At 28.3% G+C, this 12,159-nt stretch overlaps 1 protein-coding gene across 1 annotated transcript; it reads left to right on the top strand.

Moving 5' to 3' along the window:
• Positions 1-1,600: 1,600 nt before the first annotated feature.
• LOC130965245 (replication protein A 70 kDa DNA-binding subunit A-like) lies at positions 1,601-4,265 on the top strand. The gene is made up of 11 exons (XM_057889983.1): positions 1,601-1,790; positions 1,882-2,152; positions 2,236-2,335; positions 2,450-2,574; positions 2,671-2,755; positions 2,851-2,989; positions 3,106-3,269; positions 3,413-3,527; positions 3,605-3,799; positions 3,902-3,979; positions 4,085-4,265. Exons 1-11 carry the CDS (start codon positions 1,641-1,643, stop codon positions 4,235-4,237), a joined length of 1,575 nt encoding a protein of 524 aa, XP_057745966.1. The 5' UTR covers positions 1,601-1,640; the 3' UTR covers positions 4,238-4,265.
• The last annotated feature ends 7,894 nt before the right edge of the window (positions 4,266-12,159 follow it).

Here is a 12,159-nt window from a genome sequence, read left to right as displayed (position 1 = left end):
GTAAAGATATTTTTTCCCTTCTAAAAGAGACTCATAATTTTAATTTCAATTAGAAATTTAGAATCTCACAACTTCTGATAATATTCACAGGTTATGTTAATTTTTGTTTATATTTTCTTATTCAAGAAGAAAAATGTGAGAATTTTAGATTGGGATATTTAGAATTTATTTAAATCTTTAGAAATGAGTAAGGTAAAACATAATATGCAATAAAAAAAATTAGAGAATATAAGGATATAATCTTTTAAAAATATATTAATATTTTTTTTAAAATTTAATTTACCACACCAATCTATTATAGATTTATAGTGTACAAAATGAGTTAATGGTAATTTTTTTTTTTGTAGAATATAAAAAAAACACTTAATTTACTTTTATATTTGCACCGTCATAAATCATAATAAATTTAATAAATTCCAACTCTTTCATAAATCATAAGTCACACTTTTATATAAAAAAAAAAATCTTTTTAAATATGATATTTTTTTATATATATTTTACACACAAAAAAAACAAAAAAACGGGTCAGTCCGTCTCAATTCGCCCTGCTCCGCTTAGGCTCACTCTATAAACGAAACAGATAGGTCCGCCCGTCAATTAAGATAGGTTTAAAATGTTAGTCCAATCTATTTTATAGTAGATTGGCAGGTCGACAGGTTAATCTGCTTGATTTTTTTTTTAAAATAAAATTCATTAAAATTAACTAAAAAATAATAATTAAAAAATTAAATATAAATAAAAAAAAGTTAAATTATAATATAATTTTTTTATTATTATTTTTTTAATTTTTAACTTCAATAAAATTGATCAAAATAATATTTGTTAATAAAATCATCTTTATTTTAAAAAATAAGTTACATAATTTAAACAAATATACGAAATTGTAAAATAAAATAAATAAAATTAATAATTAAAAAATAAAAAATATTTAAAAATTTTATAATTATTAATTTTATAATAGTAAATACTCGTTTATTTAATAAAAAGAGAAAAAAATCATCAGTCCGAGAAACCGATCTATTCTGCTCCACCAAAATCCGTCAATTTAACAGTGCGAATTTAGCAAATTTTTTTAATTTAACGGATTTTAAATCAACTCAACCCCTTTTTTTAACGGATTTAGCATATTAGTCCGACGGCTGAAGCCGTTTTATCCCCGTAAAAATGTGTTTCCCAATGTCATTGAGGTACAATTTTGTTGGTGTAGTTACGTCAGAAAAGACGTGTTGTCCATTTTGTTTGTTAACAAGCTAACCCAAGAATCCTGAGTTTGATTTTGTGAATGGTGATGACTCAAAAAAATGGACAAACCTCATATAAAGGAAGAGAGAGGGAAATTATTATCTCCTTTATATATAAAAGGAGAGCAGTAGTTGTTCCAATAAGCGACAAGTGCCATACTTCAATGGTTGACACGTATACAATTTTTTTTTTATCTCAAATGTATTTAAATAAGACACCAAACACAAAACCTAATGAGTAAAAGTACAAAATAACCAGCGGTCAACATCTTCTTTCAAATGTGTTTATATATATACACGCATGCCTCCACTTTTATTTGTTCACAAAAAAAAATTTTTCTCGGTGGGAACAAGAGAGAGTATATCATTTCGTTTAACAGAAACAAAAATCTCATTAAGATGGCAGAGTCTTATGACTTCCTGGGTGATATTAATACAAAGAAGCTTTGGTGGAGTTTCAAAGTTTATATCATCAGGATATGGGAACTTCCAAGCAAATTTAATGAGAAAGAAGTGCAAAGCATTGAGATGATCTTGCAAGATAGTAAGGTGAGCATTTTATATATGTAGAGCATTTAAAAAAAAAAATTTACATAGAGTATCTTCTTCATATCATTTTTATATTTTTGTAAAATGCCAGGGAAACAGGATGATTGCTTCAATACCTAAGGCGCTGGTCCAAAAGTGGAGTGGTTTGATTATTCAGTTCCAAATGTACGCCATGAACAATTTTATTGTTGTGAAGAACACCAGAATAGCTCAGACAATCCCAAGCCAGTGGATATTGACATTTTCACATAGGACAACAGTAAATCAGATTCAAGAACCAAGCTTTCCGTTGGAAGCCTTTAGATTCAGAACCATAGTTGAGCTTCTCAACGCTGATAAGATTCTCCAGAGCGATTTGTTTGGTATGTTCCACTCTTAATCTATTTATCTATTTATACAGTTGGAAAGTTCAGAGCACATTTTAATGTTCCTCCTTTTTTTTAAGATGTGATTGTGGAGGTGGTTGGTAAGGAGGACCCAAGAGACTTGGTTACCACAAAGGGAAAAGAGACTAAACGGATGGTAATTGTTTTGGAAGACTTAGAGTATGTACTACATTCATTACCTTTGCTATTCTCTGATTACATTTTTTTGGTGATTTTTTCCATCTGCAAAACACTTGGAACACACTTCTCATCTGATTTGGTATTTCTTTGTAGGCACAACAAGATTGACTGCATTTTGTTTGGAAAGATGGTTGATCAAATACTCCCACACCTTGAGGATGGAACGGTGGAACCTGTGATTGTTCTTCTACAATTCTTCAAGGCTATACGGTGGAATGGTATATCCTGCATGATTGTTTTACATTAATATGTGTTATCAAAATACCTGTTTAAGTATATTTTTGACTAACATATATCATCATGTCAAAATGTAGGAAAAACTTCTCTACAGAGCCACTTTGAAGTGTCAAAGATTCACATAAACTCACAGCTAAAAGAGATTGAGACTTTTAAAAACAGGTTGGTATAGCCATACGTTTGTTACAAGAGTATATATTATTTCTAATAATAAAATACTTAAACAAGAAAATATATATTATGTAAATCTGTTCTAGGTTGCTTAGTGATGCACCAGCAACTACTTCAGTTAGGATTAGCCAGATCTCATCACAAAGCAAATGGTCTACTGTTGATGAACTAACACAAGGTGATATAGCAGTAAAGACTATTGAACAAGTGCTTAACTGTGAAAAGGTAAATACTTTCACTATGTGATGCTACTTTCAAGATTTAGGAAGATAATTTTTTTCATAAACTAATCTTTTCAAGATTTAGGAATATAGTTTTTTTCATAAACTAATCTTTTGTAGGAAGGACCCACTTGGATTACTGGAACCATTGTTGCTATTAATGCTGGTAAAAAAGACTGGTATTACAAATCATGTAGAAACTGTCCAAAGAAAGTGGATACTTCCATTGGGAATAGATATGAGTGTGACAAGTGTGGCCACACCCATGGAAGTGCTGCACTCAGGTGACATTATGGCTATATTTTTACAAACTATTCTCAACATATAAGTGTTAATTCATTATGAATATATAATCAAATTCAAAGTAAATGATGGCTAACTTAAATTATATGTTATTTGTTCCCTTCTTAATGAGGATGAATAACAGATTTAAGGTTGAAGTGATGGTGTATGATGGTACTGGAAGCATCAGTCTACTACTTTGGGATAGAGAAATGGTGCAGTTGTGCGGTAAACGAGCAGAACAAATTAGGGATACTGAGGTACGTCTTGCTAAATTTAAAATAGTTAGTCAAAATAGTATATAACAAATTTGGCTGAGTAAAGTATCTTTGTGCAGGCTGAGGGTGATGATGAGTATCCACCCACTCTCAATAACATAATGGACAGAAAATTACTACTTAAGATAAATGTAAAGTCTGCAAATATAAAACAGTTTGACCAAATTTATACTGTGATGAAAATATGTGATGATGAAGAGATTATTGAAAAGAACACGCAAAGTGTGCTATCAGCTGAACCATCCACTAACACCGTATGTCCAATTATTCTTTATTTGCTAAACTATTTTATATTGCTTTTCATTTGAGATTATGCTTATAATCTACAACCAGGGAATATGGTGGATTTTGTATAGGAAGGTGGGTGTAGCAACTCGGTGCATGTTTCAGCGGATTTTAATCTCAAGAATGATTGTGATCCTGAGTATAATTTGGTATGTGGTGGATTATTCGTTGTTTTTCAAAAATAGCTTATGCTTTCATGATATGTTTGCATAAAAATTATGCATTTGTTGGTATTTATGGTCTTATATATATAGGATGCTATGGAGGAATCTATTTCAAGCCTCAAGTGTAAAACACCACTCAAAAGAACTTCCAACATCTTGAAGTGTGGCTCCCAATTTGTGAATGAGACTGATGAAGATGGCCAGTTATCAACTAACAAATTCAGCAGGAAAGGATGTAAATGACAAAAAATACAAACCGGGGATGAAGAACATTGACTGTTTGAGAAGTATTTTATACTTTAATTATTTTGAATCACTAATTTAATTGGTAGAAAACTTTGAACTCATGGTATGTATTTAGATTTCATTAGTTAGCTACTAAGGCTAGAAAGCTTTGCATATTGTCTATGTTTTGTATTAGTGTTTTGGTATTAAACGTGTTGCCTTGGAATGTCATTGCTGTTAATTATTACATGAACAACTAATTATATAATTGTGATATTTTAACTTATCAAGACAAAGTAGGAATCAACTAGCATATATATTAATAATATTAGACTAGAAAGATAGTAATAATAATAATAATCTGAAGATATACAATGAAATAGCATATATATACCATATGTTATATAGATTTACACAGGTCTAAATATGAATTTGACAAGAAATTTGATAGTGAATGAGCATTATTCACGAACATAGAAGAGATAAAATAATTTTTAAAGAAGTTAAATCAATTTGTATTAGATTAAAATAATATTCGTTGTATCATAAAAGTGTGGGAATGACAATGTTTCAATAGAAAAAATTTTAATATAAGTCTAAATATGAATTTCATTTCCTAACAATAAAAAGGAGTTTCTTTTTGATATATTTTTGTGTAGATAAGCAAAAGTGATAAAAAAGATAAACAAGAGTCTCCAAGACAGTGCAGGAGAGGGTAGAAATATATATTTAAGAGATATTGAATAAATGTGGATCATTATCAAGTCTTTGAAGATACATTTGAATTGTATAATAATTTGAATCCTTGGAGATATAATCGCTGAGTGCAAAAAAAGTGCAACAGAAAAAGCTTATTTTGAAATCTTAAAATTTCAGATTTTTAAAAAAGTTAAAGTTAACAATGTCATTATGAATACAAGACTTTTCTTATTTAGTATAAGTAAAAAGTATTCAATTTGGGAAAGATAAAGGCTGACGCAAGAATGAAGCCTAGGGAGGAGGCTATAGAATTTGTTATACTATAATAGTATTGGAGCAGGGATTACTTGCAAGATACGAGATATATAGATAGATGATTAAAGGTGTATATTTGAGATTGTTTAATATGAAAATACTCGATTAGAGTGCAATAGAAACTGTCAAATGACCAGTTAAAAAAGTAATTTTGTTGTGTCTAATGTGTGAAAGAATGGATCATCTGTCTTTTAAAAAAGAGCATGGTCAAGTTTGGTTATTAATATAGAGCCATTAGGAAAAAGGTATGTCTAGCAAATGTTGAAAGACTCAAAAATGATTCAAATAAATTTGGTCAAAATAAGACTATCCTTTAAAATATGATTTTGACATTTCTTAGCAGCTTATATTATAGGAGACAAACTCTAAAATCAACAGAAGTGTAAAAAGAAAGCTTATATTGAGAATTGGACAGCTCTGAAATAGAAAAGATTGAGCTCTGAAATAGAAAAGATTAAGCTTGACAATGCTATGGTGAAAACACGTTACATTTTTATAAGAGAAAAATAGACTAATTTTAAACAAAATATATATGAGTGAAGGTGCACATTTTGGGTTATACATAAACTTTTTTTGATGCATGATTTATCAATTAGGATCAAGTTGAGAGAATAACACATTAGAGAAGTCTGCACTTATTATCTAAGTTTGCACTTAGAAAACACATTTACAATATAATTCAATGAAACAGGGCTGACCATTTTTTGTTAGCAACCAAGAAAGAAACACAAACAACACGATCAATAAAATCAGAAAAGTAGAAAAAAAACACATGGCATTTTAATCCTATTGCGCTATGTCTCATCCAACGAACTGAATCACATCAATACCAATGACTAATATTTTAAAAGTGTCATGTAATTTAATACATTTCAATAACTGAAAACAAAAACTGCAATGGATGAAATGAATTTGTTTAGGGAATTTTATTTTTTATGATAAATATAGAGAAAATCATTCAAACTCAAACTCAGATTAACTGGGAGATAAATATCCTTCCCTTGAATGTGAGGGAAAGTGAATCCAGCCGTTTGATCAGAGATGAAGGAACCTGTACAGGATTCGAATGAGAACTGAATAATAATAATAATAATAATAATAATAATAATAATAATAATAATAATAATGAATACCATAAACAACCATAGTGATACAACGCTAATTCATGAATAATATTATAGATAAGGTAAAAAGCAAATTCAATCATAAATTTAGTATAATACTTCCAAGCACAACTAAAATTCAAGCCTTAAAATAGTTTAATCTAAGTGCAGATTTGGCCGCTGCAAAATAGTATTGACAATAAAAGTAGAGGCTTGGTCCAAAAAACTTGACAAAAATATAAAAAATAACGAGACAAATTTTACATGTCCTCTGCAGTACCACTGTGTTTTCAAAGCAGACATAATAGTGGTTAATCAGAGATATACATTGCTCCGCCTAAAATTTCAGAATGAATGACATTTTTTCACACGAAAATATTTTCACATCAGTCATAACTAAAATAATTCATGTAACTAGCTATATAGTAACATGACAATCTTAATATCAAATTCTCTCTTTTTTCTATCTCCCATCGTGTCTTTCGTAGATACCCTTTTGGGAGATTTTAAGAGTTTCACTGGATGGTTAAACTCATCAAGTAAAAAGTTATCCAAATTAAAAAAAATATGGCAAATAAGAAAGGTCCTTATTAGAGTATAGAAGAATATCATGCATAAATACTTTGCCTAGATAAAAAGATAGATATTATAGATATAGATATATTAACTTTGTCGGTTCTCTAACATGCAACATAACATGATGCAATACTAGATCAGCAACATTTGCTAGGTCTTCACATATATAAATCAAGAGTTTCACAACACTTGCATTTGATAGATTTTCAAATATCTTGCCAACCAGTGGTTCAATTAGGAAGCTCCAGTCTTGACCCTATTATACATTGGAACTATCAGATCAGAAAACTCATAGTAATTCTAATGGCCTGTATATCGTGGTATATTTATCAAATTATAGAAACTTACGCTTTTAGTTCACTCTGGGACCAGCTTGAGTATTCGGTCCATTTCCAACTTTGATCCTAAAACCAATAAATGGGGCATGTGAACAAAGTGAATGCAGTAACAAGAATATAAAACTCAAATTTAGGCTTTTAGAGGTTTTCGCTTACCTGGCTTTATGATCTTGCTTGGTAAGAGGATCATGAACATGGCGGAAATGCAGAAAAACAAACTTCCAAGCAATTCTAAAAGCGTAAGCGCAACCACCCATTGGAAATATAGTTGTGAAAATCCATGCTTAAATTAGCATTCACCCTTTTATGTACATGTTTTCTTCAGGTAAATCTTTTATGCTTTTTGAATGTTCGGACTGTCATGACCCCCAAAATGCTTTCGGAGAAGTGATGAATAACAGGTGCTTTGCTAATTTGATCCACTCAAGTTGACTCTCGAAATGAAGCAAGATAATAACCCTTTAAGCCCCCAGAAAAAAAGAAAATGTTAACAAGATATGCATGTTAGTAGATGAATAAAAGACAACCATTGAAGTGAGATTAATTAACAAAGAATATTCCAATACAACAAAAACATGATTTTGATTAACAAGGAATCAGATAGTAATAATCGCTAAGACATGATTGGGCTCACCTGGGACCAATTAATCCTGAGATCCATCAAGCAGAGTGGAAGAGTCCATGGTTACATGATCTAATATCATTTTGGTGTTGTATAAGTGGTTTGTTCTTTAGGATCATTTGAGATCTGTTTTCACAATTCATTTGTTATGAATGAATCTGAAAATAATGCCGTTGGTAGATGTAGGATGAGTCATGAGTGGTTGGTGTTGTTGGTGAGTATAATTTAAATTCAGACCTTCTGTTTTTGAAAAACTAACTTTTGATATATTAAAATAGTAAAGTTATCCCCCACTCAACGTAAATATGGAAGCTTGAACTTTTTCCTCTTTAAAAACAAGACCATTAAAAAAGAACACTAAAAACAAGTTTCACAAATCACTTGATGATAAAGAAAGTTTCACAAAGAAGAACACTAAAAAGAAATTTTACAAATTACTTGATGATAAATAACTTACGTTTACTGTTTTTTGCTTTCAGTTGCTGAATTTATAAAGGTTAGATGAGTGAAAAAATACTAAAAGTGTCTCTTTGATGTGGAGACAAGTGTTGAGAGACAATGTGAAAAAATTACACATCACATGGCATGTGGCTCCTTCCAGAGGTCCAACACTAAAAACAAAAGTAATAGAGAAGTTAAATTTGTAAGTAAAATTTGAGTAACAAAATTTACTGATGTAGTCTTAGATTCCATTAAAACATCCCAATGAAATTGTTATAATTATTTAAATATTTATAATTATTTAAATATTGTTAGATTTTAAGACATTGTTGTCAAAATTTATTAAATAGCTAAGTATTTAATTATTTGTTTATTCTTTGTTATTATAATCATACGCGTGAATATTTGATCCAGCACTTAATATTTATTTTATGATTTTATGATATGTATTACTCTATATTTATTTTAATTTGACAAATTGTCATTAATTAGACAACAAGAAAAATTATGCAACTTAACTCTAACAAATAAAATTATAAAAATAAAAAAAATAAAATGATACTAAAATTAATCGACCTTCCATTTACAATAATGCTAATTCTTATTTTTTTCTTTTTTTATATTTTATTTTTCAGGAACAGAAAGGTGTTCAATAATCCTACTTCAATTAATCAAACATAGAATTTATTTTAACAAATTATATCGATATAACAAACGGGTTTATTTTTTAAGACACTACATATATACTTCGTAAATTAACCCTTTAAAAAATTATATTACAAATTTTTTTAAAGGTAAACCATAAAAAAGTACCTTAATAATTTTATCGTTGATAAAAATACGTTTAAATTTTATTATCAACAAAACTTTTTTAAATAACTAAAAAAAACAAAAATTATCAATATTAAATATGTATTTTCAAAATATATTTTAGAGAATCAATATTGATACATTTTTTTACAAACATAACTAAAAAAAGAGATATTTTTATTCCTACGATATTATAATTTTTATATTTATATTTTTTTGGTAATTTCTTTTATTAATATCCAAAAATAAATTTAAAAGATAAAATAAAAATGGAGAGATCAAAATTTTATCCCATTTTATATATGTATATTTTAAAATTATCTAAATATTTTTTATAAAATTTTAAATCAAATATATAAACAATTCGTTAAATACAAAATTATTTATGACTTACAAATAAATAATATCATTTTTACTTATTTTTATTGTATTTTTTAGTTATTTAAGAATTTCTTTTGTCAATATTAAAATTTAAATATATTACAAAATATTCAAGTATAATTTTAATATATTTTATCAATTTTATAAATGTATCATACAATAATATAATAAAATAGATTAAATACACAATCCGCGCATCGCGCGGGGTCCACACTAGTTATTATGTAAAGGAAAATCAAGAACAATGAAGATAAGGCTCCCCCATTGATACTAACACAACATTAACACGTGTCCCCATTGTTTTGCTTCCTTACGCTTCGTTATTTGTCCCACAACTTCACAAGAAATTAATTCATAATTAAATAATCACTCAAATTTATTAAACATTTACTTTCTTTTATTTCTGTCCACGTCGTTTTGAAGAAAAAAAAATCCTAATTTATCCTATAACAATATTTTTTTATTTATGTATCCAACACGTATATTAAAAGATTTGATGAAAATAATAGAAAAATCAATGTTAAAATGAGTAGTTTTTAAAAATTTATAGATAATCAAAATGCTCTGTTATAAACCAATTTACATATTTATTCTTCATCACTTAAAATTCAATAAGATTAAAACTAATTAATTAATAATAATCCATCATTGTGAATCTTTTAATTTCATCAACGGTTCAAATACTGTATTGTCTTGCTGTTGTGTGCACCCTCAGCCAGTTTTACACCCTTCTTCAAATTAAGTGCACTTTTTTTATTAGGTAGAAATTCGACTTCACATAAAATTGATACTCGAGAACTGTTAGATATTCTGACCGATTCAGTGATTTGATTAAATTTTTATCCAACAACTTTTAAGTATCAACTTTAAGTGAAGTCAACTTCAACTGAATTTTATTATTTAAACTTGAAAGTACTAAATTACATTCAATAGGTGCACCAAGTACAGTGTATGTAACCCTCTATGAAAATTTGTACTGGTTGAGCAAAAAAAAAAAGTCTTTGATAGTGAACACCTTTGAACCTTTCAACATAGTGGCAACTGATGCCAATTCTCTTGAGTAATTATCAGTTAGCAACTTGCTATGCAATTGGGAAAATTAAACTTGGCACTTATAATAAGAACTTAACATGCAAGAAACACCAAAAGCTAATATATTATTATTATCATTAATATATACATAACTATGAACTAACACAGGACCTTTATTGGAAATAAATACAAATATTATATTCTCATACAAAAACAAGTTAAGATGATAGATGTTCAGTAGTGTTCAAGGGCTAAAGCATTCAACAAACATGGAAAGTGAAGCCTCAGAAAACATGAACCTAGGCTTGTTAACATGAATGAATTTGCCATGATCACTTGAACTCTTCTTATTCTCCTTTTCTTGTAACACTTGTTGTTGGTGACTAGAATTATTGTTGCTTTTAGTGTCATTTTCAGTGTCACCCTTTTGCTGAAGCTTGGCCAGCTCACTTGTCCACCTGTCCACAAGCCCAGACATAACTCAAAGCAACTTCTTCAAATTAAAAGGAATTGATGATGTTTGGTTTTTCAACTTTGATGTTGCTCTACTTTATATCTTGTTAAATTCTCAGTGAGGTTAATGCTTTATATATAACATAAGAAGAAGAAGATAGATAGAGGTAGTTCAGATAAGGAGAGTGTCAAAATCATTAAATCAAAACAATATAATAGTGTTTTTTTTTTTAATGTCTGTGTGCTTTGAAACAGGAACCTCAAGCTTTGATTTCATCCTCTGTTACTATATAATAATAATAATATGTTCAAAACTGTTGGCCATAGTGGTACTACAAAATATATTAAACAACCTGCGCCAAAGTATTATTAAATTCTGTTGTGATCACTCTAACCTTTGTGTTGGTTCAATCAGATTCAGATAAGGTTAGCTTTAACTAAAGTACTTCCAACTATGGACATGTGCATCCGCCATGTTCCAAGCGGCAAGTGTAAGGATATGCCCCAATATGTTGATGTTAATAAGATATTTTCAATTGAAATTTTAGCAATAAAAAATAAACATCCAAAGATTTTTAGATTTGACACTTCATTTTTTAACAAATTTTTATTTTTTATAAAGTCTTTAATAATTATCTTATAATTTTAGATTTAATTATTTTATAATAAAAATTATTAAAAACTTATATATCCTAATATTAAAATTTAATTGATATAGGTAAATAACCTAATGTGTCGGACGAGAATAATTTTGAATACTTCAAGAATAATAAGAATTTATCCAAAACCAGGAAAATAAATCCTCTTTATTTTTTTAACATTTAAAAGAATAAAGAGTGATTTTTCATTTTTAATTTTATAAGTAGGACCATAATTAAATAGAAGAGAAAGTAATAAAAGATAAAATTAAACACTAAATATCATTCAATTTTTTTTCTGTTAGAGAAGATCCGCTCCCCAACATCAGCTAATCAACCTAAAATTTGTTAGAGACATTTACCGGAAAAAGTTAGGTAGGTTATGACTTATGAGTACTTGCCCTTCTTTTAGTAATACTTTTCTTTTCGATCATCTTTTTGAACAATTATATAGATGTTAATTACATAGACAAAAAAAAGGGCCAATTAACAATAATCTAAATAATTTATTCATATACATAACGAGATAGTA

Source organism: Arachis stenosperma, chromosome 3 (assembly GCF_014773155.1).
Source record: "Arachis stenosperma cultivar V10309 chromosome 3, arast.V10309.gnm1.PFL2, whole genome shotgun sequence".
Lineage (NCBI taxonomy): Eukaryota > Viridiplantae > Streptophyta > Magnoliopsida > Fabales > Fabaceae > Arachis > Arachis stenosperma.
This window is presented reverse-complemented; position numbering and strand designations above follow the sequence as displayed.